This window comes from Lepidothrix coronata, unplaced genomic scaffold, assembly GCF_001604755.1.
Source record: "Lepidothrix coronata isolate B3197 unplaced genomic scaffold, Lepidothrix_coronata-1.0 Scaffold10, whole genome shotgun sequence".
Lineage (NCBI taxonomy): Eukaryota > Metazoa > Chordata > Aves > Passeriformes > Pipridae > Lepidothrix > Lepidothrix coronata.
Window position 1 is genome coordinate 2,306,627 of NW_016690190.1, and position 25,316 is coordinate 2,331,942.

The 25,316-nt window shown below is 41.4% G+C and overlaps 1 protein-coding gene across 6 annotated transcripts in view; it reads right to left on the reverse strand.

Moving 5' to 3' along the window:
• TBXAS1 (thromboxane A synthase 1) overlaps window positions 1–25,316 on the reverse strand; it is a 254,332-nt gene that overhangs the window by 77,928 nt on the left and 151,088 nt on the right. For all 6 annotated transcript variants that reach the window (XM_017804942.1, XM_017804943.1, XM_017804940.1 and 3 more), the window contains 4 exons: window positions 24,572–24,688; window positions 17,133–17,221; window positions 14,514–14,662; window positions 12,432–12,562 (listed from right to left, as the gene is read on the reverse strand). In XM_017804942.1, the coding sequence (XP_017660431.1) occupies window positions 12,432–12,562; window positions 14,514–14,662; window positions 17,133–17,221; window positions 24,572–24,688 (486 nt within the window). The remainder of the gene's footprint in view (window positions 1–12,431; window positions 12,563–14,513; window positions 14,663–17,132; window positions 17,222–24,571; window positions 24,689–25,316) is intronic.

The window sequence follows — 25,316 nt, forward strand, 5'->3', positions numbered from 1 at the left end:
AATGCTTACATTTCAGCACTCCAAAAGGACTTGACTAATTCCATGCCTCAAATCAGCTTTTTGCTGGCTAAAATTTAGAAAACTCAAACCAGCTTGCACTTCGCTCACTCCAAAATAAGCTCAGCAGCAGTATGCTTGATCACAAGCTGCTACACTTGCTTCCCTTTACCCCTGAGCAGACACCTCGAACAGTCGTTTATCCTTCATGTGTATTGTGCAGAGAAACAGCACATGTAAAGGTAGCCTCATAATCTGGTGATCCCTCAGCTCTGGGCATGCAGAAGGCTCTTTGCATGCTCAAAGACATTGTTCTTAAACTGCAAGGAGCAGATTTAAACCCTGGCCAGTCCCAATTATTGGTGAAATACAAAAGCACCATCTTTCCTCCTGCCTCTCTCTCTCAGGAGGCTGCCACCAGCAGAACTTACCCAGACCCAAAGCCAAACCTGCAGACTTTCACCCACCTCCTCTTTCTAAGGGGTAAGATACGAACATGCTAAAAAATCAGAGTTCACAACCGAAATGCTGACGATCATTTTCACTGTGGAGCAGTTTAAAACAGGCAGCAGTGATATTCATTAAGCTGTTAATAATGGATTGTGGCACAAAGCAATTTATCAAGTTTCCACTGTAATTAAAATCACTGAATATTTGGGCACTTGCAATGTACCTAGCTCTCCCTGCTTCTAAAGCTTTACATTTTAATGTGAATTATAGCTCCCTCTCCCCAGAGAGCTACTAAAAAGCCAATTTTAATTGGTATGTTTTTAATTGAGATTACATTATTAAAAAGTGTACATTTCTGTTGAAGAGAGAAAGGAGGTGCCCAGCTCCCCTTTAGCCTCTGTCTCTCTTAGATACAGCTTGCTTATCCCAGCGGGAGGGAAAAATGAAGGGTAGATGCTGTGAAGAAAGTGGAGAAAGCCCTGAACAGCCACAGGCTGTGAAGCCTGGGCAAGGCTGCCACTGACTGCCACAGATGCAGGATTTCCTATGCAGATTTTCATGAAGAAGAGGAATTGCCACAGTCGTTCAGGCTGCTCTTAACAAAAGGCAGATGGAGGAACGCCACGCAGGGATTCCTGCCTCATAGCCAGCTGACATCGAGGGCACGTTTTAGAAAGCCTCTCCTCAAGTTTTCCAGTGACAGACAATCTGTCGTTTTCCATAATAAGTAACTCTAATGTTAAATTATCCTCAAAATCCAAATACGGCCGTGAGCGGATGGGGTCTAGCAAAATCCTCTGGCTCTGCTGGCTCCAGTGCACTGGAGGCAGGGGGTAGGTGGGGAGACACAGCCCCTGGGGCAGCCTAGACACAGTGGCAAGAAGAGAATTACCCCAGAAAACCAAGTTGTTCACCTTTGTGCACTGAGATGGTCAGACTGACTTGTCACAAGCTTCAAAAGAAAAGCAATTTCAGGTACTTGGCATCCAATTGCTGGCCACATAAATGGTTCTCCTGCTGGCAAGATGGACTGTCAGTGTCTCTTATGAGTATGGATCTGCTAAGGTAAGTAGACACAAGAGAGAAGGGAGAAATATCAAAGGAGTGCAAAGTAGATAGCAAGAGTTGAGACAGATCAAGGGGAAAACCTCCAGAGATCAAAACACGCCAAAAGATGGACAAGATGGTTGAACAAGTATGAAATACCATGGAATGGCTTTTTCATAACTGCTTCAGAAAAGGTCATGTATTGCAAAAAGAAGGCAGCGTGGGGGGCTGAGAGAGGTCACTGTAGGCAAATAGGGCCACAAAGACTAACAGAGACAAAGTCAAACATCACCCACTAATACCACAAGTGCTGCAACTCCCCCTCTGGTTCTGGAAGTGACTCGGGGAAGAAAAATGGTGAACCAACAACAGAAAAAAGGGGGGAAAAAGGATGAAATATGAAAGACAAAACTGAAACTATTAAAACTGACAGAGAAAGAGAAAGCTCTGTTACTGCAATTAGGTCAGTAAATTTGTGATTTTTTTTCTAAATTAAGAATTTAGATGCTATGCTCCAGTTACATATGTCAGAAGAAAGTCTGCTTGTAGAGGGAAAACACCCAAACATGCTATTGCTCTGAGCAACAAGGTAAAGTAAATACATGAAATTCCCAGTCCCACTCAATAGATCCCTTGCAGACTTAGATCAAGAAAAGTAAAAACAGAACAAAATAAAAGACTACGTAAATAAAGATTAGATCTTATATCCCACCTTGGCATTAAAGGTCACCACTTTCTTGTGCAGAAAATTAATCTCCAGATTACTTAAATTAATGTAATACTCCTTTTGCTTGCTGATTTGAAAACCCCCCACCCAGATTATAGATTAAGCAGGGAAAGGAAGGGCTTTCAGTGACCTCCAGCAGGATCTTCTGAGAAACTTGTGGGGAACAGACTGCAAAGGTAACATACAGAAGAGATGAGGAAGAGTAAGAGAGAGAAGTTACAAAAGAAAGGGAATGCACAAAACCTCAGGGTGACAATTTTTCCTTTCAGCCAAAGGGGTGAATACTGAGACCATACCATGAAGGAAAGCAAATGACAGGAAGCAGGAAAAGACAGGTTAGACAAGATTTGCTTTATGCCAACAGAATCTCAGAGGGAAACTGTGCTTTCAAGCCTATAGGAAGACGTATCACTGCTTAGGCTGGATATTTTGCACAGATGAAAACATGCAGCAGAAAGGCCAGATTACTTGCTGATTTGGCATGTATCAACAGATATATGACTACATCAGATTCTACTCCAAGTGCTAGAAAAGAAAGGCAGCTGGAGATGCTTTACTCCCTTCCTAGAAAACAGATACCTTTTTCTCAGCTCTGGACACAACAAAATCGCATTGGGTACATGTAACTTCCATGGCTTCAACACTAGGAACATTTCCCCAAAGACACAGTGACCCAACAGGTTGCAACAGCCTTGATTCAATTATTTTCTCTGATCAGAGTATCAGGAAAGTTGCTGCCTAACCAAGGGGACAAACTTCATGTTTAAGGTCATGAAAGAACAGTATTGAGTACTAGGTATAAAAAGTATTAAAGCCAATGCCACATCCTCCTCAAACAGATGGCCTTTCAGAAAGATTTAATCAGACACTGAAATGCATGCTGCGAATACTCATTACTAGAACAGGATCAGGCTGGGACAAGTGGCCAGCACTGACGTTATTGCCTACAGGGAATTACCACAGGCATAAACAGTATTTTCAATGTTTGAAGCTCTCTTTGGATAGCAAGCACAGGGTCCCCTTTTCATCATAAAGGAGGGTAAAGCAAAAAATTCATGATGGGGTGGGCCAGGAGAAGCAAAAGACCTTATAAGGAACAACTATTTTTTTTTTGGCTTCCTTACCCTCTGGTTTTTTGCTTGTGCTGGTCAAGCCACCACAAAACTCAGTGACACAAACCAGTGTTTTCTGGATCCCACCTTCAAAGAACAATGAGCTCTTGCTCTTCTTATTTTTATGAACACATAAAACAGAGCTGTGACCACTCCCTCCCCTTCAGTATCAAGAAGAAAAACAGGGTATAGCCACAACAACCAGCACTTAGAAGGAGGGGGAAAAAAAAAGGAAAAAAAAAAAAGAAAAGAGTACTTTAGATCTCTCCCTTCAATGATGGGGTCGGGTTTTTTGAAAAAGGCAAGTTTGCCTTTCAATTCTTTCATCTTCCAGTTTTTCAGAGAAATTTTACTGCAAACATTATTTGAAAGAGTCCTTAAGCTATCTTTTGGCCTGGATTTTTGTTAAACAGTATATGGTAAAATCAGTCACTTAAAATAAATACAATTTTTAGAAGTCACTAAAACCCTTGACATTACCCACAACTGAGCATGTGGGTTTATTTTTTTTCAGTCTAGATGAAAAAGCCTTTTTTCAACACTGAAGAAGCCACCCTTCTCAATTAAAAGATGTTTCTCATATGCTGTAGGTTAGCAAAGCCAAATGTCCATCTTCACTTCCCACACCGGCTGGTGAAAACGGGAGGAAAATGCATGAAAAACTTATTGACAGAAGCATTTAAGTCCTTCCCCCTTTAACTCCGAAGGCATCCTGTTGACTTAGTGACTTCCTGTGGATTAATGCAGCTACAGGGAGCATCTGAACTTCCCCTGTTCTGCCCAGAAAGGCCCAAAGTTATGATTTCTTTGAAGGCCCTCTGGAGGAGTTCCACCACACGTCTCTTAAAAATTGAAGTTAGTTTTTCCTGCATAGATACTCACATTTTCCCGGTACTATCTGCAAGATTATTCTTGGCACCTCTGGATATGCAAAAATGTAACCAGACTAATCAGCATGAACAACCTGGGTTTTGATTTCATCTCTGTCCTTTGGTACAAGTCTACGTTCTTGCGAACTGAAGCATAATCATCCCCCCCTTACTCAGCACTGGTGAGGCTGCACCTCGAATCCTGTGTTCAGTTCTGGACCCCTCACCAAAAGAAAGACATTGAGGTGCTGGAGCAAGTCCAGAGAAGGGCAACAGAGATGGTGAAGGGTCTGCAGCACCAATCTTATGAGGAGTGGCTAAGGGAGCTGGGGGTGTTGAGCCTGGAGAAAAGGAGGCTTAGGGAGAACCTTATCACTCTCAGCAACCACCTGCAAGGAAGTTGTAGCCAGGTGGGGGTTGGCCTCTTTTTCTAAAGTAACAAGTAACAGGACAAGAGGAAATGGCTTCAAGTTGCACCAAGGGAGGTTTTGACCAGATATTGGGAAATAATTTTTCACCAAAAGGGTGGTCAGTCATTGAAACAAGCTGACCGGGGAAGTGGTTCAGTCACCTATTCTGGAGGTATGTAAAAGCCATGTAGGTGTGGCACTTGGTGAACATGGTTTTGTGGTGGACCTGACAGTGCTGGGTTAATGGTTGGACTTAATGATCTTAAAGGTCTTCTCCAATCTAAATGATTCTGTGATTCAATGTGAGCAGTGCTCCAAGAAGTCAATGAGATGGCTCATGTACATTATGGCACTTTGAACCCCAGATTACAGCTGAGGTGGGACATGTGAAATATGAGATAGGGACACCACTCCCGTCACCTCCTGAAGAAGAAATTAAAATACGCTGGAGTGGTTGAGAAAGACCGAAAGGGAGTGGGGAGAGGTGGAGGCATCAGAGAAAGAGTCCCAGATGCCAAGATTATATTGTTAGGGTTGAGGCAGGGTTTGCTAGAGTGGGGCAGATAATATATACACATGATACCACCTGCCTATTCCTTGTCTAGAATCCATAAAGTACTCTGAGACATAACCAAGGAGACAGTAGAAATGCTGTGTTAGAGCAAAGGGTGAGCAATAGGCAAGCAGATCTGGTATGTGCCTGCTGGCAGCAGGTAACCAAGCAGATATTTGCTGACTTCTTGCGACCACAGTGCTCATAAAGCGCTGGGCTCACAGGTGTGCTGGGCTATAGAACTGGGACAGATGCAGCAGTAACACAAAACTCTTCCAGCGCTCTCTACCAGCGCTCCTCGGGGAGGTGAGAAAGTCACTGCTCTCGTTACTTATTCTGTCCTTGATCTCTTTTGAGCAGAGAGACTGCAGAACTACATTTCATGATGAAAGCACCTCAGCCAGACACTTCAGTCCAGGCCTGAAACCCAAAGATCACATTTGGTAAGCCTGCAATTCATCCTTGGAAAGATAACAGCAGACTGATCAAGAAATTACAACTGGTGTCCAAAAGTAATAGGGATTTCAAGTTCATCTCTATTCAAGGTTTTGTGGCTTTGCTATGTTTAAAGACTCACTTCAGAAATCCTGAGAAAGTCACAAAAGGAATTACATCTTTAAGAAAAATAAATAAATAAATACATTTAAAAGAAAATATTTTTCCTCAAATGTGAGAAAGAAGGAACACAATTTAAAAAGCAAGGAAATGGCTTGATTCCTAAAAGAAGGTGAATAACTAAAATGCCTTTTAACATAATGCTACTTTTTTTTTCTCAGAATCACTGTATGCTGCCCAAACACAGACACCACAGATTTAATGTTCAAAAGGTTTTTAAGATATTCTAGAGGACCGGTATCCTTCTGCTTAAAGCAGCAGAAATACAGGTTTGAGAATTGTATTCAAACTACATATTTAGCCCAAATGTCGTCTATATCTTTAAGACACACATTTACCTTTCTGAAAGTCCACTTCACATTTCCTCCTGACAAAGGCAGAGGATAATGAGATGATCTAACCATGAGAACCACCCAGCAGAACAGAATTACAGCATCCCTCCTACAGACTTGGAAAAACAACAGGACCAGACTGATCCTTTGTTTTAATGACTTTATTAATCAATAGAAATGGATTATTTAATATTGCCATATAGTGTGTATCCTTATATGGACACCACTTTCTTCCAAATATAAACAAGTTTTGCTTGGTTTTCTACAAAGGCAAGAATACTGCACAGTCTTAGAAGGTGTCTAATCCTCCCATCTGCTGTTTCTGTATGAAAATATTTACTTTTTAACATCTGTACTGCATTTACACAGTTCAAACACACACATAGCCCCTGGACTGTACATAGTATTTAGCAAATTTTTAACTAAGTTTTCTTTGTAATTGTATAGTTTTCCCTTGACAAGGAGAGGATCAGACTTTTTCAGGAGGATTACCTCTGCTCAACTCATTTCAAGCAGCTCTTGAATAAAATAGTTCATTGGTTCATGAAAAGGAAAAACTCCAGGGAACTGCTGGGGAAGGAAGAGAAAAGAACAGAGTGTTGGAGTAATTAGGTTTTCAGATTGTCCCTTATCCTCCAGAATGCAGGTGTACACACACACACACACACACACACACACACACACACACACACACACGTCCCTCTTCACCTTAGGGCAGCTCGTTGCATGTTTTCCCTGGGAATCAGTGTTCCAGAGATTGAAGTTCTAACCAAGCCATCATTTCCCAGAAAGATATTAAAAGATACCTCTTCCTTATAGCACATTTTGATTGCTAGTCCATAGTGCAAGAGCAGCCCCATCTCCTTTGCAAGTATTTCAATACCTTAGTTTCAGAGTTATTCAAAATTCAGTTTCCTGACCTGGCTGATGCTGACAAACCAAAGGATCTCCACTCACCAGGAATCACTTGTGCCTGCCCAGGCACACAGGCAACCTGGGAACAGCAGAGCCACTGACTGTAGCTACCAGGGATCAGGAAAAAGATTGGCCAGGAATGAGAATGGCAAGTGGGGAAAACTGAAGGGGTCTGCAATTGTTCACTGGCAATTGCTGACGAGAGGACAACCTCTTTTGATCTCTGCCTGGCACAGCAGAGTAACAGAGCATCCCAGAGCCAGATCATCACCAGAATTGACAACACTGTACAGTTTTTGTGGCTTTACACCACATGGCTCAATGGAAAGCATAGCTCACAGCAGCACAGCATTCATACTATTCTCCTGTGGTTCCTTCTGTCTGTTCTGCATTTACATTAAAAGCATTCAGGTAGTCTGTAGGTCTCCACCCAGACCAACTAAACTGTGAACTAAAATGCCAATGAAAACAGTTCTGGTGATACTTCCCTGTGCTTTGTCACCCTCTCATTTCAAATCAGCTTGAGACCACCAAGAAGGAGCTGATGATCATCAGAAACATCACTGGATCACTACTGTCGTGGCATGGATCTGTGACCTTGAATTATGCATTCACAGAAGACAGTATGACTGGAAAAATCAGGAGATGTCAGAACAATGTGTTGAAGCCTTTATGAACTCTTCAATTCTTCTTGTTAAAGGATGCATAGTTTGAAAAATGGATTTTCCCACAGATCTCTTGTGATTTTCCAAAAATAATGTTTTGCAATACTCTTAAATTGTTACATTCCAATTGCTATTACTATGGATTATAAATTAAACTCTGGACTTCCATCTGCTGACAGAGGGCTTAGTTTCAACCCACAGTTTTGGAAAGGAGTTTCAGTTTTGAGCACTATGAAAGACTCCTTCATTTAGATATCATAATTTAAAAGAAACTGGTAGGTTATGAACTGAGCTATATCATGATATAAAACAACTCTTACATGAATAATTATTTGCATATCAGATTATTAAATTAAAATCTATCAAAGATCATTTATTGAAATAAACAGTCTATCTGCCCTGTTTCTGGAACCATTTTGCCTCAGGGAAAAATTTAAACCTGGGCAGATAATCAGGATAAGGTATTTGAACACTTAAATCCTGCTGGAGTCTTCAAAGTAGGTGTTAAGTGGTGCATTAAATTTGTGCTTCTTCTTCTGAGCAGGGTAAATTTGCTCTTCTGTAAATAGTGGGAAAAGCCTTTTACAATAATTTGAATCCATGAATAAATGTAACATATTAAAATTTCTAAAGTACAACCACTAAATGTTTTTGTACATAAGCCAAATGAGTTGAATATCCAGGACTAAAATTATTCGAGTGACCACAGAAAGATAATATATAATTAAAATGACATCTGCACCACTAAACGACAGGATGAGAGAAAGTGACATCACAGATCTCATGTAAGCTGCAAGCATATTATTAGATCTAAACCTGGCTGTAAAATTACTATCTACCCATGGGATTATCTTTAGGCATTCAGAAGCATTGTTTCATTTACTGATAGAACAGGGATGATAACAGGCTGACTTTGCTTGCCACGTTGTTTTTTGGCCTTTCTTTATTCTTTGTTCACATTAGCTGCAGATGAGAGGAAGACAAGCTTCAGCTGAATCACTGTCATGGAGCTTTTCATTGTTTGCTCCAAAGGCTTTTTTCACCCTTCCCACCACCCCCCATCTCAAGAAAAGAACCCAGAAGTATTTTTAATTATGTTAAAATCAATGAGGAGTAAAAGATGCACACAATGTAACATCTAGGAATGTGATAACCTAAGGAATACCCATTGGCCTGATGCACCTCAGGGAGATAATAAGACTTGGCTTACAGCTCTCAGTATTAGCACAAACCAGTAGCCACCAGTTATATCTTGGCTCATTAAAATTCAGTGCCAAAATTTCGAGTGGCTTCAGTGGGTACATTTCATCATTTGAGACCTAGGACACAGGACATAATTCTTCACATGCAGGGCTACCTGGGATACCTAATCTCAACAGATTTAATTTCTGGATTAATTTTAAAAACCCCTGCATTTTGATCTGTTTCACATACCATTTTTATGCCCCTGGCAAATTATTAAGTTGCCCACACTTGTAACAAGACTCATGCACCACCAACCTAAAACAGTCAAAATTCTAAGAGCATGTAACAAGACAAGACAGTGAAAAGGGAAAAAGAGGAAGCTCCAAACTTTCCAGCCACTTCTGAAAGCCACAGTAATAACCCTGAACTGCAAAGGGGATTTAATGTGCCCTTAGAAATCTGGTCCTAAGTGTTTAATTCCCAGCATTTGAAATAGTTCCCACATGCCAGTTTTGCAAACTAGGCAAAAGTCCAGGAGCAGATGGGTCCATGGACTTATGCATACACTGCTAAGGCAAACATGGACTTTGTACTTTCCTCCACACTGCCCTGATACTGGGTAGCTACTGCCATGTGTTATCTCTTACAGCATCTCCCTATATTCCTTCCAATATAACCTTATACCTCTGCTCCATCAACCAGCAAAACCTGCAAACAGGCTGCATATGCACAGATTTCTGCCTCCTGCTCTTGTCACAGAATATGCTGAGTTGAAGGGACCCACAAGGATCACTGAGTCCAACCCTTAGCCCTGCACAGGACCATCCCCAAGAGTCACACCATGTGCCTGAGAGTATCATCCAAACACTTCTTGAACTCTGTCAGGCTCGGTGCTGCGACCACTGCCCGGGGGAGCCTGTTCCTGTGCCCAACCACCCTCTGAGTGAAGAATCTTTTTCTAATATCCAACCTAAACTTCCCCTAACACAACTTCAAGCCATTCCCTCAGGTCCTGTCACTGGTCACCACAGAGAAGAGATCAGTGCCTGCCCCTCCTCCTCACCTCATGAGGAAACTATAAACTGCAATGAGGTCTCCCCCCAGTCTCCTCCAGGCTGAAAGAACAAGTGCCCTCAGCCACTCCTCACATGGCTTCCCCTCAAGGCCCTTCACCATCTTCAGTGCCCTCCTTTGGACTCTCTCTAATAGCTGATTATCTTCTTAATATTGCAGTGCTCAAAACCACACACAATATTCAAGGTAAGGCTGCACCAGAGCAGAGCAGAACAATCACCTTCCTTGACCAGCTGGTGATGCTTTGCCTGATGCCCCCCTGGACACAGTTGGCCCTCCTGGCTGCCAGGGCACTGCTGACTCATATTCAACTTGCCATTGACCAGGACCCCCAGGTCCCTGTGCTGGCACTGCTTTCCAGCCTCTCATTCTCGAGTCTGTGCGAACATCCAGGGTTGCCTCATCCCAAGTGGAGAATCCAGCACTTTTCCTTGTTCAGCTTCATACAGTTGGTGATTACCCAGCCCTCTAATTTGTTGTGGTCTCTCTTCAGGGCTTCCCTGCCTTCAAGGGAGTCAACAGCTCCTCCCAGTTTTGTGTAGTCTGCAAACTTGTTTAGTATCCCTTCCAGTCCTGGATCCAAGTAATTTATGAAGATTTTTAAGAGCAAAGGCCTTAAGATGGAGCCCCACTAGTGACAGGTCACCAGTTTGATGTTACCCCATTCACTATTACCCTCTGTGCTCGACCTGTTGTCACTAATCTTGCTTTTCTTTCCATTTTCCCTTTTATAAGGGAGTGACCATCTCAAGTATAGTGAAGGATTCCGCTCATGATCGAAGCCCTCCGTGCTACTGCCACAGAAATACACTGCATTTTATTAATAATAGTTAATACAGTAACTACCTTTAATCTATGTTGGATTATTTCTTTGTCCCTTTTATCCTTTGATAACTGATACACAGAACAGACTTTTCATGCAGACCCCCTTGGCATGAATCTCTGATCCAAATCTTTCCATACATACAGCCACATCAGTATGCCATTAAAAGTTCTCACTGGACCTGTGCATTAGAAATGAGGTGCCTGCAAGCAGCTTAGATACACCATTCCTGTTAGAAAATACTCCTCCACCACACAGCCTGGGCCAGCAACAATATTTATGAACCATGAGTTGTTTGTGGTCAGTCAGTGGCGCTCACCATCTTTTGGATGTAAAGAAGGACAAAGACTTAAAGGCTGGTGAGGGAAAGACTGATGAAGGTGGGCTGGAGGAACGACCAACATCATGTGGTGACAAAGTACAACACAGAAGTGAGACTTCACTGCAGAAAAAGTCAAAGAGCAGAACATGGAACACAGCAAAGAGCAGCAATACTTCTGAATATCAATGTTATTTTTAAATGTCTTCTGGAGGTAGACTAAAGGTAAACTAAAATTCATTTTATCCTGAAAGGTGACAGCTGGGGTGAAGTGGTGGGGCCAAAAAACTGTAAAAAGTTGGAAGGACCCAGTCTCACCCGTGCTGTTAGCCCACCAGCATTGCTCTTCATCTCAGAAACAGATATCTCTTATATTTCAATATTAACAGCTTCTTTAATGTCTGTGTTGTAGTGCAGTTCATCTCAATTGTTAAAATTTGTCTCAGCTACCTTAAAAATGGAATTCCCACTGATATTCTTTGTTTCTCACTACACATCCATAATTAATTGGTTAACTTATTTTTAGGGATACTGTGTGCAGTCTGCAGTAAAAAATGGTCCAAAAAGACAAGCAGACCTGAAGAACTTTTGTATCATAGAACTGAAGCACAGGTCTATTTCCAAGTGCTTCATATACCAATAATAGAGAGATGTTCACAAAAATGCATGTGCCTTCAGATACTTCATAAACAACAGCGATCAAAAAACAAACAAAAAACCCCTCAGACTGCCTTATGACCAAACAAAGCAGGAACAAATTATTTGCTACTAATGCATATCCATTTATTTGCATATTTCAGGTGGTATTTACTACCTTTCCAGTTAGCCATCTCTATATCAATCGACTGCTCTAACCAGACACTCAGGTTCTTTCTATGTTGCAAAGCTGTAGGAACCATTGCAGGGCTTATAAAATGTGCCTCAGCTCCTAGGTAATGATTGGGTTGAAACACTCAGTGAGGCCTTCTTTTTCTCTGGTCCTTAAGGAAAAGTAGCATAGACACAACACCTGGGTTTAGGACAAGAAGAAATTCTACAGGGTGAATCCTTCCTTCTGGGTCTAGAAACTGGGTTGAAAAGTCATGCTAGATGTAACATTTTCTGCATCCTTACTTGAACAGAAATACTAAAAGAAGCAATCTTGTAGTGTGTTAACAATTCTGCATAAACACCAACCCTGCCTGATGGTACATAAAGCTAAAAGTTAATAAAATCTTCACTAAAATACTCTGGCTGTTCGAACAGACTGAGTTTGCTTTTTAAACCGAGGCTTATGTCACTTACAGTTTTTCTCAAAACATTTGCTTACCCATATATTTATCACAGAAATAGCCTTACCTCAGCTGCATCTTGCTGGTGCCTGTAGACAATTGCATTTTTTATGGTTTGGATAAAAAATCCATTCAGTTCCTTTTGTTTCTTGTTTGGAAAAATGCGTAGCAGTGGGATCATTATGAATGGGAAAGAAACTGTAAGATATTTTAAAGCAGAAAACATTGAATCAGACTGTGAAGGCATATAATAGTCTTCCCCCCCCCCAGCTCCTTTCATTAATATTATAAAACTCATCAAGTGGGATGTGTTCCCTTTGTGAAACCTGTTTTTTCCTCTTTCCCTCTCCCTCTTTTTCTTCCACCCTCCCAGGCTGGTAAAGGATTTCCTTTCAGAAATGCCATGCTGTCCAGGACTCTCCTGCCAGACAGATGCCTTCCAAGTTTGCTTTCACAATGCTTCAGGATTTTGGTTCAGCTTTTTGATGCCACAGAGCCACCACAACAAAGTGGAGCATTATTTCCATTGCCTACCCAATTACACAGAGAAGGTGTGGGATCTTGAACTAGCCTGGCAGCTTATGGCACCAATCTACGCAATTGTGTAGTGTTCATTCTCATTTACAGTTTTCCAGCATTAGGGAGCATACAAGAAGGATGAGGACAAACTCTTTCTTTATCAGGGCCTCTTGCAATAGGACAAGGGCTACTGGTTTTAAACTAAAAGAAAGCCAATTTAGATTAGATATAAGGAAGATGTTTTTCACAATGAAGGTTATAAAACACTGGAACAGGTTGCCCAGAGAGGTGGTGGATGCTCCATCCCTGAAAACATGCGAGGTCAGCATGGACAGGGCTCTGAACAACCTATCTAGTTGAAGACATTTCTGCTCATGTAGGGGGTGTGACTAAATGACTTGCAAAGGTCTATTCTAATCCAAACTGTTCTATGATTCTATTTTATTTTGCTTCTCTAAACAGGCCGCACATTCTGGAAGAGTGGTCTCCAGTCCATGGCCTTCATAGTCAGGAACTAGAAATCTGAGTGAAGTCTTGCATCCTAATAAACCCCTCATTAACTTATGAACAACGTAAAACTAACAAATCAGTCATTGGACAAACCCTGTCCTGCCAACAGAGCAACACAGTGTGGAAATTCAGACCACATAATGAATCAGCAGAAGAGATGAACCAAGGAATCCAACCTCAAACCCTACAAAGACTTGCTTTAATGAAGGGCACACTCTTAGACATGTAGGGGCACATTTCTGTCCCTTCAGAAACCGGTCACAAATCACACTTTGCAATCAGGTTAAACATTAACCCCGGGACAATTTGGATACACAACTCCAGAAGGAAGCAGTTCATGCGCTGTGAGTCCAGGTGCAATCTGTAATGCCAGCAGGATCAGATGGGCACAGAAAACTTTGCCATTGTGCCACCTGACATTATTGTGTGCAGGTCTAGACATCAAGAAGATAAAACTTCAATAGGATTGATTATGGTGTGGCTTCCTCATCTACAATTCTTATTGCCCTTGAATTAACAAGACCATCATCACCATGAAGCCGTAGCTTCTGCATCCTAGAATTAAATGGCTTTATACCCCACTCATGCATTGCTATCTATTCATCTGACAATAAGTGCATTCTCTTCATGATGCCTGTTATCTTTATCCTTTATAGCCACTAACCAAGCTGCTGCTGCTGCTATTCAAAAAATAATTGGGAGGACTTACACTATCTGCTTATGCTCCTCCACCTCTTTTCTGTGGTGGGTTGTTAATGTTAGCAGATGGGATTTCAATCTCTACCATGTTCAAAAAACTTTACACTTAAGTGCTGTTACTCTGTTTTAATGAGAAGTGTACAAATACCATAAAAACTGCAGGACCCAGAAACTTTTCTCTCAGATGAACCCGGAGCATTGTGTTCCAAGTCTCTCAGTTTCTGGAGCAAGTTTCATTAATGGTGACAGAAGCTGCAGAGCATATGGTGGAAATCTCGAGGGTGTATTTGGCCTGTAGGTTGCATTCTGAACACCTCTGAAATAAAGTCAGCTATAAATCTTCCTGCTATGGCTTCAGTATGTTCAGAGTGACTTTTAGGAAGTTACCATAAGGAAGAAAACAAATGTAGACTATACTCACGGATTAGAATGAGGAGAGGCTTAAACAAAGACATTTCAAAGAATGTTCTACAATTCTTAACAAAGGGGTCATCAGGATTCTTCTTGGAATCCACCTCCGTACCAAAAGCTACGCTACCAACGACATCCAACATAAAGCAGTTGTAACACCTGCATTGAATTGAAGAATTATACATTGTTATCTACAAATCACATATCCATTAGTATCTTGCTTCTACAAACATCACATAACATTAATTTTTGCTACTGAGTTTCTTTTTCCTTTTAGATTTGAGCTTTGCCAACAAGAGATGTTTCCATCATTCTGACAAATGCTGATGCTTAATAACAGTCACCTTCTCTCCACATATAAAGTGAACATATTTTCATTTAGCTCAATAATTCCATTAAAAAAATATTAGAAATAAACAATTTAATTTTTTATTACCTAGAAATCAAAGGCCACACGTCGTCAGAGATTCATAAGCATTTTCTTAGTATGCATCCTAATAAAAGAGATCACTCCTTTCTCATTTTAAACTGCAAAACCCACATCTATTACCAGTCCTGCCTAAACTCTCAGAGACAAGAGTTGCTTAAATAAAATAACACTGCTTAAGGATTTCCTTCCTCTTCTCTATGCCTCCTTTGTAATGTAAACCCATGGACAAAACCAAGAGGAACTGCCACCATGTGAAATCTGTATCTCTGCAGAGGAGCAGCCAGTGCTTCGAGAATTACAAATCATCTGTGGACCATGATCTAGAAACTTCAGAACTTACTGAATCTCTCCCTGCATATCTAACCATCTATCCAGTTGCCTCACCATCTTTATTTTTCTACTGGGCTTTAGCAGCTATTTAGTTTTGAGATAAGTGGACTGAGAATGTAAAATATCCTTGAAATTTCATTCTTCTGATCTGTGGTCAAGTCTGCAATGAATGTTCTTCTATGATCTCTTACAAAAGGCTAATTTCAATCTCTGGGGTTTTAACCTGAATGAGCATGTACGAAGAGAAGGTCAAGAGTCAGGGCCATTATATCCTGTGTACATTGTGAAGCAGTATTTCTAAACTATGATCTTTGGGCGCTGTCATTCTGATGACACCAGATCAGATTTGAAAGATTACAACAATACTGCAAGGTGAAGTAACTTCTTTGGGTCTCCAACTCTTACAAACACACACATGAAAAAAAGAAAAAAAGAATTTTTAGAAGCTGAAATGTTAAAAAGAGCATCCATTGCTACAAAACAATAATTTCAGAGGCACTCAATCATTTATCTCTCCAAGGTACTGAAAAAGATCTTAAAAACTAAATTTTGACTTGTTGGCAACACACAAAATGGCTAAAGACAACTAACATACAAGATCACAGGAGGTTACAGATATGGTATTTACATCCAAAACCAGCTCCCAAGGCAATTCTGTGAAACTGCAGTGGAATGAGAATCACATTTATAACTGTCAAACCTGCTGAAATGGTAGTATGGTAAAACAACTGGAAGATCATGTTCTGAGATGGTCAACATCATTCATTTATGCTTTCAAAAGTTCTTTTCCAAAATGTCTCTTGAGAGGTAAAACCCTATAATAGATCAATAGCTAAGAGACCAGGCAAAGACAAAAGAAAAATGGAAAAAAGGGAAAAGTCTGGAAGGACTCAAAAGGTCAATTTTCATCAGAGCACTCAGCTAGTGTAATGTATTTTGAGGCTTTATAGCATCTCTTCAGGTGTTTAATAAAGAGATCTCCGTACACACACATACACTTGCATGTGCACATGTATACATGTCCTTGAAAAGAGATGAATGAATTGTGGCTAAATATCCATTTCTTCAGATGAAAGGATATTATTTGTGCTTCTTCAGTTTGAGGAAAATCATGAAGAACTTCAGAGGGCACTGACCGACCCAGCAAATGAAGTGTACACAAAAATAGGGCCTATTAGAAAGAACGCATTCAAACCACTCATATGCTGCACAGCATCCTAGAGGAAATGCATCTACTCAGAGAAGACAGTGTTGTGAACAGTTCAGTGAAAACCTCTGATGAAAGAGCAACAAAAAAGATAATAGGATATTAAATGCATACCAAATGAAAGCACAATATGGAAAATATTAAAATGTCATTTAATAAACCAATGGTGCATTCTCATCTGGAGTACCGATCCCGTTGTTTCACAAAAGGCTAGTGTGCCATGAGGGGGGATGTGAAGAATCTGGTAAGAATGATTAAGTGCTCAAAAAAACCTCATATAAAAAAAAGCAAGAGTGTGATGGACTAGAGATATTTGATATCAGATCAATTCTTATACTTGTACATTATTGACAGACTGTAGTGAACAGACTGGGCAGGGATTGATGCAGCCCTCCTTTCTGCTTCCAGCTGTTAAAAGTTCATTAAACAACCACTAGAAATACATTAGATGCTTTACCAAAATTACTTTTCAAGTATGCAATGGCTGCCCCCAGGAAGAAAAGGAATTTATCAGACACATCCTCTTTTAAACTATGATCTCCACTCTTAAAAGTAAGGGAGGAAGAAAAAACTTTTATACAGTAAGTGCATATTTAGAATAACTGCTGCTACTGACTTTTTTTTTTTTAATCTGCTACTAATTTCTGGCATGTAGAACATACCTCTGGATATCAAAAGCTTTGCCAGAATCTGCATAGACTTTCAAGTTACACAGCAGGATGTCACAGGCCTGGTTTATCAGTGGTGTCATCTAGAAAGGAACACATTGAATTGTGAAAAACATGAAAATCTTAAGGAAAAAAGAAACCAACAAAAACAAACAATTATTCAAATTATTTTTATCTGGCAAATGGGATGGAGCTCTCAGGTTCCTCTGCAAGTGTAGTTAGGCACTTATGCACAGGTAATATGAAATGTTTGCACTGTCTGCTAAAAATAAACCCACAAATTACAGGGGTGACCTTCTCCAGCTCTGGGCCTAAATACAAGAGGCTCTGTCACTTACCTGACCTATGCTTCTTGCTCACCTGTGGCTACATACACAGAGAGCTATCAAGCAAAATATCCCCCTCTCTTTCTAATCATTCCAGCTGAAGATTTATCGTGATCTGTATTTAGAGTACTTTACACTCAGGTTACATATGCTCCAGGGCAGAAAGAATAGTATTTTCCAAAGTCACAAAGTCCTGTAAAGGTATTGGCATCAGAGTCCCAGCACTTCCATCCTGCTGTCTCTCGGCTTGAGGGATTTAACATGTACATTAGAAAACCACCCTGTGTACCACTACAGGCAGCTGAGGGCAAACTGCTATTGCTACACGAGGAAAGGATTTTCTGGATGATGCCATTAAATGGACATTCACATGATTTATTCAACTAATTGTTCTTTCCAGTCACTGACACATGATGGTCGGGTAGACTTACCCACAGCCTGGCTGTAGCTCACAGTGCAACAGTCTCCTCTCTAGGGCTTCAGTGAAACCATAACACAGGCAACCAAGAAGACCTCATTAAAGTCTCTCTTTCTTTCTCTTTAATTTTTTACATATGAAAGGGATCAGACACTTCCTTGATTACACCAACTACAGGGGCAGAGGAAGGGTATAGCAGCAATCCAGCTGTGAACCTAAAGGAATTATGTCCTATGGCTTTTTCCCACAGAGACTGCCAAGAGATCCTTACAGCCTACAACTTAATACCACAGTCTTGCCTCAATAATTATGCCAGGCACCCACAACATACACACAGAAACCTGCCTCTCCTTCCTGAACAACCTCCTTCAGCATACGGATGTCAACAAACATGAGAACAGACTCGTCCTACTCCTCTGACATTTTTGTTACCAAAAAAGACTTACTGCAGCCTCGCCGCACTCTCTGAGAGCTGTGCAGCCTGCCCAGCCAAGTCCATTTTGCTTGGCACTTCTACCTCTGTGAAACTGGCATAACACTTTGTGCACAGGCACACTGCCATCCTAACACATGGGCAAGACTATACACAGTCAAAAGGCCAACGCGGGAGCATCCAATATGTTTTCCAAAGGCAGAAGTCTGAGTCAAGAATGTGTCTAGCTGCTCTCGAGGTCCCGTGCCTATACAGGAGAAATTTCATTTCAAAGCCGGGGTGATTTGGGCTTTGCCACAGTCTCACAAGGCAATTCTGACAGCAGATTAGTATTTGGTAACAGTAGCTGTTATGTGTTTGGGAGGGGCACACCATGTTATGTGGCAGTTCTCTTTCCCTTTTGGCTTTCCAAAGAAGATCCCCTGCAGTGAGCTGCTTCTCAAATGGTTCAACAACATTAACACATTTCTTTTCAACAGACTGAACCAGGGTGAAATATTTTATAATCTCTGAGTCCAGCCCCTCCAATGAATTGAACTAGTCAAGGAGAACAAAATGAAAATCTGTATTTTAACAGGTATGATGTTTCGTAAACAGATGGTGATCATTTCAGATGTTCCTGTTATTGCCTTATTTTCTCTTTTTTTTTCATCACATCACCAGATCTGCAACCACCCAGCTAGTTGCTATCGCTCTTCAACAGCTGGCAGAGATATCAGGGGCACGTCTGGCCAGGGCGTCCCACAGCACCTCTGCACTTTCCTCATTCCACCAGCTTTCAAAATACTGTTGCAATTAATTTCTAGCCATAAGGTATTTTTATTAGTAAATCTAATCAGGAAAATAAGGAGGGGGGCACATAGATTTGATTTATTGTTAGCATGATAGGACAGAGTCATATCGATGAGACAATTATTTGTGTATGAAAGCTACAGGGGATATCTACACAAGAATCGTAGGTTGTGTTTGAGTTTTTATTCCCCTGGGGGGTATAAATTAGTCCCAGATTGTGAACTACAAAGACCACAGACTGAAACATTCTCAAGTCCCTTAACACCTCAAACTCTTTGTCCAATTGTCAAGAAAAATAGTGTTGGGGGAGGTGAAATATACCAAACGTTGAAAACCAGCACAGAGACACGCTGATCTACACTGCCTTGGTATCAGTGACTTTCTATATATTCTCATTTGCCAGTCAGAACATAAAACCTGCATAACCTGCCTGAGATTCAGTTCTTGGTAGGTAAACAAACCCCAGCTGCTCTGTGTTCAGATTGGCTGTGAGGAAAAGGATGAAGAAAAATCTAAACAATATGGTCCCTGTAAATATTTGATCTGCCAGTTATCTAATAGCAAGAGTAGCCCAGAGTCCAAATTTCTTTCTTTTTGCCAAAGAAGAGCATTTGGGGTTAGGGTTTTCATGATGCCAGGGGCTTTGCTGTTTAAATCCTGCCAATATGCTATTTGGCACATAACAACAATTAGTTTCTGCTTCTGCATACACACAGCGCATGTGGATGTTTGCACTGTTCAAAGGCATCGGAGTCACGTTCCTCTAGTTAGATGTGGCCCTCGGTATTCATTAGTATCATTATTCCCCTTATTATTAGCACAGCAAACTAAAAAGTAGAAGGCTGGATCATGTTCACTGTAGACAGACACACTGGAGACTTTACTGTTCACATACAGAAGCAGAAGTCACATTGGACCTCTTGTCCCACAAATGTCATGAAATATAAAGGAAGGAGAAGGAAAAAGAATACATCCCTAAAACAAGAATTGCTTTTGTTCCAGATTTCAAGTCCCTGAATAAAACCAGGAAAAGACTAGAGTGTCAGGAAGACGTTTTGTGAGCGGATTTGTTCCCATCACCTGACAGTGGTGATGGGAACAAGTGGGCCTTGATATTCCTGGGCACAACTTACCAAAATGAGCAACTCAACCAGACACTGATCCATGGCTCAAGGATATGCACATTTCACATATCAGTTTTTATGTTAGTTATTTGATTTGCCTTAGGTGAGCACGCTTGCTTTGCCCAGCAACAACAATTTCCAGAGACCCTTCCAAAATGCCTTTGACCAACATGCACAAACAGAATAAGAGCAAATCAAGGAAATCTCAATGGTTGGACTGTCAGATCTTACATCCTAGTGGGACATGAAAGATCTACATGCCTGAGAGTGACACTAGAGGATTTTCCTGCACTGTTCTGCCACGTTATCCCAAGTTCTGCTTTGTGTCTCCCTTCATTTGAAAGAAATGCCTCAACACAAACTCCACTTCACAGGTTATTTAGGACAATGCTACATTATGCTGTGCTCTCTCCTCTAATTTTTGTGTTCCGCTTTGTTTTAATGGTTTGTTAATGGAGGAGAGGATTCCCAGCATACTGATAGGAGATGACAACACTACTGCAGCACCATCAGAATAAATAAAAATCAATAGGTTTTCTGCTGGTGTTGGCTGTAAAAGAGAGCAAAGCTATTTATCAAGTCTGACAAGGGGTCCAGAACTGCAGGATCATCACAGGCACCACAGCAAAAAGAAGAGGAATAAAATAAGAAATACTAAATAGGGAATCAAGATCGGTACAGTAAGATCACTAACATGTCAGTTTGTTTCAATACATAATAGCTGAGGAGAGCATGACAGGAACACTGGGAAATTATTCTTTTACTTAGAGCCTCCAGGTATTCATCAATTCCTCATGAATTACATCTTGGATCAACTTTCAGTGATTGGTAATATTCCCATTTAAAAGATAAAAGTTGTTTCATGTGCAGAGAATTTACGTAGCTACTGTCAGATCACCCACAGGCAGTCAATGTCAAAACTGGAAGTGAAATTTCTTGGGTCTCCTGCCTCTTGTCTCTCATTTCTCATTCTTAGTGCTCCCATAGCAATGGCACTATGAGGGGGTCTTACTGGAAAGAACTTATTATCAGATCTGCTACCAACTCCAGTGGCATGTCATATGGGATGCTACCAAATCTTACTGCAAGACCAAGCTTAGAAGTCTATTGCTTTATGCTATGCTCACCACCACTATAGTATTTGTATTTAATGTTATCTGGAGCCAAAACTTCCTTCACTCGGAGTAGACTGCTGTCATGGTTTGAGAGCCCCAAAATCCAGTTCTTGAGTCCAAGCCCCCCTTCCTCATCTCAACTGCTTTACTAATCTTCACATGCTTATTGGAAAAAGAAAATTAAAAAGGGAGAACACCCAATATATAGGAATCCATAAAAGCAACAGTGAAACAGTGCATGGCTTTTAAAGAGAATTTGAGAAAAGAGAAAGAGAAAGCTAGAGAAGATGCCAGAAGCTCTTGAAAAATGTTATGAAAATAACTCTGCATACATGCAGCAATCACTATATGGGCTACCCAGCAGCTCTATAACCTCTAGTTTCAGTTCATCTCCTGTAACTGAAAAATTAAAAATTTCTGGAATCAACTTTTTTATCATTTGGTGGCTGGTTGTTGGAGATTTTTGCCAAACTAAGGGGAAATTCCTCAAGCTCAGCAAACTTCTCAGTGACATTACACTACTTCTGTGGAGCGACAAGAGGAAAGTATGCCTCTGGTCACAGCCACAGCAGCCAGGTGCCTCTGTGGAGCACTGCAGGTTAAATCTTAGCAACATACATTAGCTCTGCCTTGGCTCTTGTCCTCCAGCAGCCAGGTTAAAGTAGATGACCAGTTTCTCATTCTTGCTGGCCCTGAAACTGTCCCTTCTTGTGTTTCTGAAATGGAGTTATCAGGAACCACCAGTCTCTGGCTCTTGGTGCATCTTTTATCTGAAGTGATTGCTATGGGGAGCACAAGGAGTTGTTAACATTTCTTGCTCTGTCACAGGCTAACAGCTCTCAGTTCTCTCAGAGCATCCAGACAGACAAGTCTATGTTTGGAGTGGCACTAGGGGCTGCAGCACTCAAGGAACCACTCAGGAGGTCTGCAGTCTCTCCAGCATCACTGGAAAGTTTGCATACAGGAACAAAGGCAAGGCAGACATCCAGAGTGAACAGAGAGGAAGACTTTGGTGTGGAATTTTATCAGAGCTTGGACCTCTGCGGCAAAAGAATCAATGTCTTGGGAGAAAAAATAAGGAAAGTGCCTAGTAGTATTTATAAATATGTATAAAATAACATATCCAGGTTATTATGCAATAAATTAATACCAAAGCTAGCTTGTTTGTAACTGCTTTGAAGTACAGAGGAAGGGATTATTATAAACAGGATGTCTTCTATATAACTCTGAATACTCTGTAGTATGGCCAATAGTAGAATATGGTATTTTTGTTTCCATGCTGCTGCAGAGGTTCTGAGAGAGTACCAAATATGGGACAGTTAAAAAGTGAGATCATAATTAATGAGCATCAATTTCCTTTGAGAAGTGTTGGTATGGCTTCCAAATCAAGCAACAGCAAGAAAAGCACATGGGCAAGGACTTAAATTGCATTAACTTCAGATCCCAGGACTGTTAATGTATTTGGGTAGAAAATGAAATGCAAGGCTGAGGAGCACATCCATTCAACAGCAGTTCTTAATCTCATATGGGCTTACTGCAAGTGTCTCTCTGTGTCAAAACGGACAGACTTCTGCTGAAGGCATGGGAGAGAGGAACAAAGCTGAGCTTTTCAGAGAGACCTGCCCTATTCCTCTTTTTCCCACTTGGTGCAGAACGGGAGGAAAAAGTAACCATTTCCAGGTCACCCTGAGCCCATCCACAGTCACACTCCTTCCACAGAGCCTGGAAGAGGCATCATGGGGAAAGGTGATTATCAGGTTAAAAATAAAGAGCTCGGACTTTGCATGCGAGACGGCTACCAGGCACTGGCCAGCCCTCAACTCTACCTCCTACCACTATTCCTTCGTTCCAGCTCCACCACCAAGCAGTGCAAAGGGAGTGCCATGACTTCTCCTCCCAAGTCAGTTTGATCAGTCAGACCCTGCAAACCCAGGTGTGCCCAAGCAGGACACCCGAGGCTCCACTCGCTTGTCCTCGCTGTGCTCCTCAGCCAAGCCTGCCCGGTTGGTGCCGGCAGAGGTTGCTCTCCACAAATTGAGGGGAGAGCAGTGTTATCTTTTGTTAGTCCGCCAGAAAAGAGCTGATGACCTGCAGTAAGATTAATTTCCACCAGGAAAATGCAAAACTCTCCTCTTCCCACCATGCCATGTGCACCTAATCGCTTGCATATTTAAACATCCTTGCCTTGCTAAAATTTCGTGATGGAGCCGGTGACAGAGCAAATGTCGGGGCGCATAACCAATGGCATTGTCAGTCGTGATTAATCAGCATCTCCACCAGGCTCATGGCCAATTAGAATTTACCATAATAAGGAGGTGACAGCCGGTGTTGCTAAGCAACCGCTGTCTATAGAGCTGGGAGAGGCAGACACATTTAGATGTTACTGTGGATTTCGACAGCGGCATGTCAAAACAACACAAGCGTCTGCCCAGTGGAAAATTTTACAACCCAGGACTGGGCACCGGAGTGAGGCATGATTCCCTTTCAGAATAAAATACGTAAAGGAAAAGGTGATTTTTTTGTTGTTGTGGAGTTGATTTCTTTTTCCCCTTGAAAGAAGACTTTAACCAGTCAATCATTTATCTGCATTTAATTAAGAGATATCGTGTCACTGGAACAGGACTTTGTTACCAGGTAATGGGCTCCCATGGTTGAGCAAATGCTGATACATTTATAGGAAATTAGCAGCAGGTCAGCACAGAGACATTTATTTTCAGTCAGAGGTATTTATCTGGCAATGACATTCTGTTCCAGTGACTTATTTTATTATATGAAAGGATTAAAGAATAAAAGGAGGAGGGGAGGGGAAGGAGATGGAGAAATGAAAATAGACTGATAGCAGCTCCTGTGTTAATGTGAGAGTTGCTGACTCTGCACATCATGAAAAGCTATGTTCCAACTGGGAGCAATAACCTTTCTGTACTTTAGCTTACTCCTAACAGGGTAGGGAAGATGTAAGGGTCCTTCTTGAGTATGCTACACTTTCATGGACAAACTGGCTCATATAGAGGAAGACAGAGGATCATATCCTCAGCTGAGCTATTCTGACTTTCACCAGTCTATGACCTGGACCGTGCTGTACTTATGCTCTACTGCAGGTGCTCTTCAGGCCTAAATAAACTGGCACAAAGTAGCAAGTTTTACCTATCCTTAATATGGACCTACATAAAGCAGATGCCTGCACAAGTCTTCTAAATTATGAAATCAGAACTGTCCACACCTTACCTCTTTCAGTTTGGTGTCGCTGAAGGTTGGGGTCAGGAGGCTCCGCACATACTTCCATCTGTCATCTCGAAGACAAAGGATGCTGTCAAGCATTGGCTTGGAAATCAAGTTCGGCCTCTAAGTCAAAAGAAAGCATAATTCAGTTTTAACACAAATGCAACTATAGCTACTCAAGGTTCTGGAACTTGGAAAAATTGGCCATGAATGGTATTGCTCTGCTGTCCCACGATGAGAGAGGTTCGAATCAGTCCCAAACACCAAGCTAAACATGGACGAGGCTGGAGAAAATTTCTCTTTTGCTGCACTTATTTCCTCTTGGGCTTGTAAAAGCCCTGGGGCAGCCCAGTTACTCCTTGCTCAGATTGTTCCAGTTCTGATGTTCGTGGTTTTCTCCTGAGATTGCCTTCACTGAACCCTGGCTTCTTTCCTCCCTTCCTAGGTGACTAGCAAGAGGACTTGTCAACACTCCCTCTCTGTGTGACGAGTGCCAACGCACCACATGCGGGTGTTGGTGGGGGACATGATTTCTGGTGACAGCTGGTATGTCAGACTGTTACATGCATTTTAAAAGTCTTCAGAAAATATGTTGATTAGAAAGCAAGTCCCAGTCGTTACTCTGTCTATAAGGAACACTCTCACTAAGAAGTTGTGGCCTATGACTCTTACAGCTGCAGCTGCTGTCAAATATAGTAGCTCAAAGCACTTTCCCACGAAGTCTGTACCAAGGTAACTACTATGGATTTAC